The sequence below is a fragment of the Colobus angolensis genome, unplaced genomic scaffold, assembly GCF_000951035.1.
Source record: "Colobus angolensis palliatus isolate OR3802 unplaced genomic scaffold, Cang.pa_1.0 Scaffold60, whole genome shotgun sequence".
Lineage (NCBI taxonomy): Eukaryota > Metazoa > Chordata > Mammalia > Primates > Cercopithecidae > Colobus > Colobus angolensis.
The window spans coordinates 3,122,266-3,125,231 of record NW_012119599.1 but is presented as its reverse complement, the minus strand read 5'-3'; the positions used below and the strand labels follow the sequence as shown (position 1 = coordinate 3,125,231).

At 52.5% G+C, this 2,966-nt stretch overlaps 1 protein-coding gene across 1 annotated transcript in view; it reads left to right on the top strand.

The window, feature by feature from the left end:
- The first annotated feature begins 2,818 nt into the window (after nt 1-2,818).
- LOC105526989 (poliovirus receptor homolog) overlaps nt 2,819-2,966 on the top strand; it is an 18,787-nt gene continuing 18,639 nt past the window's right edge. The window contains exon 1 of the mRNA XM_011963167.1: nt 2,819-2,888. Coding sequence (XP_011818557.1) covers nt 2,819-2,888 — 70 coding nt within the window. The remainder of the gene's footprint in view (nt 2,889-2,966) is intronic.

The window sequence follows — 2,966 nt, the reverse complement described above, 5'->3', positions numbered from 1 at the left end:
ACTCCAGCATGGGAGACAGAGCAAGACTCTGTCTCCAAACAAACAAACTAACGAACACACAAAAAAATAGGATGCCCATTGGAGATCTCCATTCACTACTTTTTCAGATGATATTTCAGCACTTGAGTGAAGAAAATGTCTGGTCCAAACACTCAAGGAATTTAGACTCTTGACAGAGAAACACAGAAGCAAGCAGATATGCCCTGAACCAAATTTGCTTTTTCTTCTAAGCCTGCTTCTTCAGAGCAGCCTCTGACCCTCCAGGGCCCTGAGAGGAGGCCCTGGAGACAGGAGCTGGGGAGCCCAGAGAAGTGGGGGAACCCCAGATGGTGATGGAATTATCAAGAGAAGAAACATAACAATGGCCACAGATTCCCAATTTGGAAATAACTCAGCAGAACAAGAGTGACAGAAAATTTAGAGACTTCCAAGAGACCAGCCTCCATGTTTCCATAGAAATTCACCTACATACATCCAGGGTGAGAGACCCCAAGCATCAGATATGTCATACACAAGCATCAGATCCAAGTTAGAGAGGGCACCCAGGGACAGAAACCTCCAAGCCAGCCAAAAGCCAAAGGAGGGATTTTACAGAAAGATATAATAATGTGGTGCCGGGCACAGTGGCTCATGACTGCAACCCCAGCACTTTGGGAGGCTAAGGTGGGAGGATTGCTCTAGGCTAGGAATTCAAGACCAGCCTGAGTAACATAGCCAAACCCTGTCTTTACAATAAATTTAAAAACTAGATGGGCATGTTCACATATGCCCATGGCCCCAACTACCCAGGAGGCTGAGGTGGAGTTGAGCCCAGGAGGTAGAGGCTGCAATGAGCAATGATGGCGCCACTGCACTCCAGCCTCAGTGAAATAGTGAGACCCTGTCTAAAAAAAATAAAAATAAAAAGGATATAAGGATGTCAGAGAACACGGACCAGAGCTGTCAGTCGGCCTCACGGAGACCCTGGCCAGGACAGACACCTCTGGGGACCAGGAAGTCTCTCAGGTTCTAGCTCTTAGGATTTGGCTCTCTGAATCTCTCACCTCTCATTTCTCTCTCATCTCACTCTATCTATGCTGTGTCTCTATCTCTTTCAATCTTTCAGTCTCCCAGCCCTTATCTCTGAGTGTGTCTCTCTGTTTCTCTCTCTCTCCCTTTCTCCCTCCCTCTCGCTCTCTCCCTTCTTCCCTCCCTCCCTCTCGCTCTCTCCCTTCTTCCCTCCCTCCCTCTCTCTCTCCCTCTTTCTCTTCCTCCCTCTCTCTCTCTCTCCCTCCTTCCCTGCCTCTCTCTCTCTCTCCCCCTCCCTCCCTCCCTCCTCTCCCTACTGCAGGTTGGTCTATAACCCTTATCTCCCCCAGACCTGCTGGAGTTCTGGTATTAATCTGTTTATAGTCTGTTTCCCTCCACTAGAACACTGTCTTCATTAAAGGTAGAAATTTTTGTCTGTCTTATTTTCTGCTGTATCCCCAGCGCCTGGGATACTGACTGGCTCAATAAATATACGTTGAGTGAAGAATGGATGAATTACCATTCTCATGAACATTATTATTTGATGGCAACTGTAAAGCAACAATAACAATAATTGTCACTGCCACTGCTGCTATTGTTGGTATATCTGCTTTTTATTTAGTACACACTATATCCCCGAAATTGAGCTAAGCAGTTTCTTGTTTGAGCTTTACAGACCACGCAGTATGCCCTTTTTTCTTTCTTTTTTTTTTCTTTTTTTGGACAGTCCGCTCTGTCACCCAGGCTGGAGTGCAGAGGCCTGATCTTGGCTCACTGCAACCTCCACCTCCCAGGTTCAAGTGATTTTCCTGTATCAGACTCCCTAGCAGCTGGGATTACAGGTATGTGCCACCATGCCAGTTAATTTTTGTATTTTTAGTAAAGATGGGTTTGTGTCATGTTGGCCAGGCTGGCCTTGAACTCCTGACCTCAGCTGATCCTCCTGCCTCGGCCTCCCAAAGTTCTGGGATTACAGGGGTCAGCCACTGTGCCTGAGCCCCAGCCCCCAGCCTTTGTTTTGTTTTGTTTTGTTTTGTTTGTTTTGTTTTGTTTTGTTTTGAGACAGGTCTGGCTCTGTCACCCAAGCTGTAGTGCAGTGGCACGAGGGTGGCTCACCGCAGCCTCTAACTCCTGGGCTCACACAGTCCTTCCGCCTCAGCCTCCCAAAGTGCTGGAATTTCAGGCCTGGGCCACCGCGCCCTACTATGCCCATTTTACAGATAAAGAATCTGAGGGCCCTCGAGGAGAAACCACTTGCCCAACACGAGCCCAGGTCTTGTCTGACTCCAAAACCCATGGGTTTAGGCTGGGCGGAAGGCCAGCTTGGTGGGCTCAGGATCTGTCCCATCACGAGTTGGAACCTCAGCTCTGCCACTCGGCAACCGCGAGCCGTCAGTAAGTTGCTGAATCTCTGCGCGTGCCTCCGTTTCCTCACCTGGGATGTGGGTGTCCTCACTCGGGAAGTCGCCTCTTCTAGTGCGCACTGAGGGAGCGAGCGCGCGTCTGTGGCTGGACAGAGCGCCAGGAGACACCTGCGCAGGCGCGCCGGGGCGTGGAGGGGCCGCAGCCTGGGTAACGCCCCCGCGCCTGAGGGGAGTCGCAGTCAACTCCCCTCCCCTCCCGGCACTTGTCTGGAACTTGAAGAAGTGGGTATTCCCCTTCCCACCCCAGGCACTGACGGAGCGGCCCCCCGGGGATTCCAGGACCCGAGCTCCGGGAGCTGGACTCGCAGCGGCCGCGGCAAAGCAAGCGGCGCCGGGAAGCAAGAAGTAGGCGCCCGTCGGAGGCCCAGCTGCCCGGGGCAACTCACATGGCAGCCGCATGGCCGCTGCTGCTGCTGCTGGCGCTAATGGCGCTGTCCTGGCCACCCCCAGGAACCGGTGAGTGACCCCCGTGCAGTCCGGCGGCCCCACTCTGGCTCCCAGCTCTGCATCCAGGCCGAGTACTCGGCCCCCTGG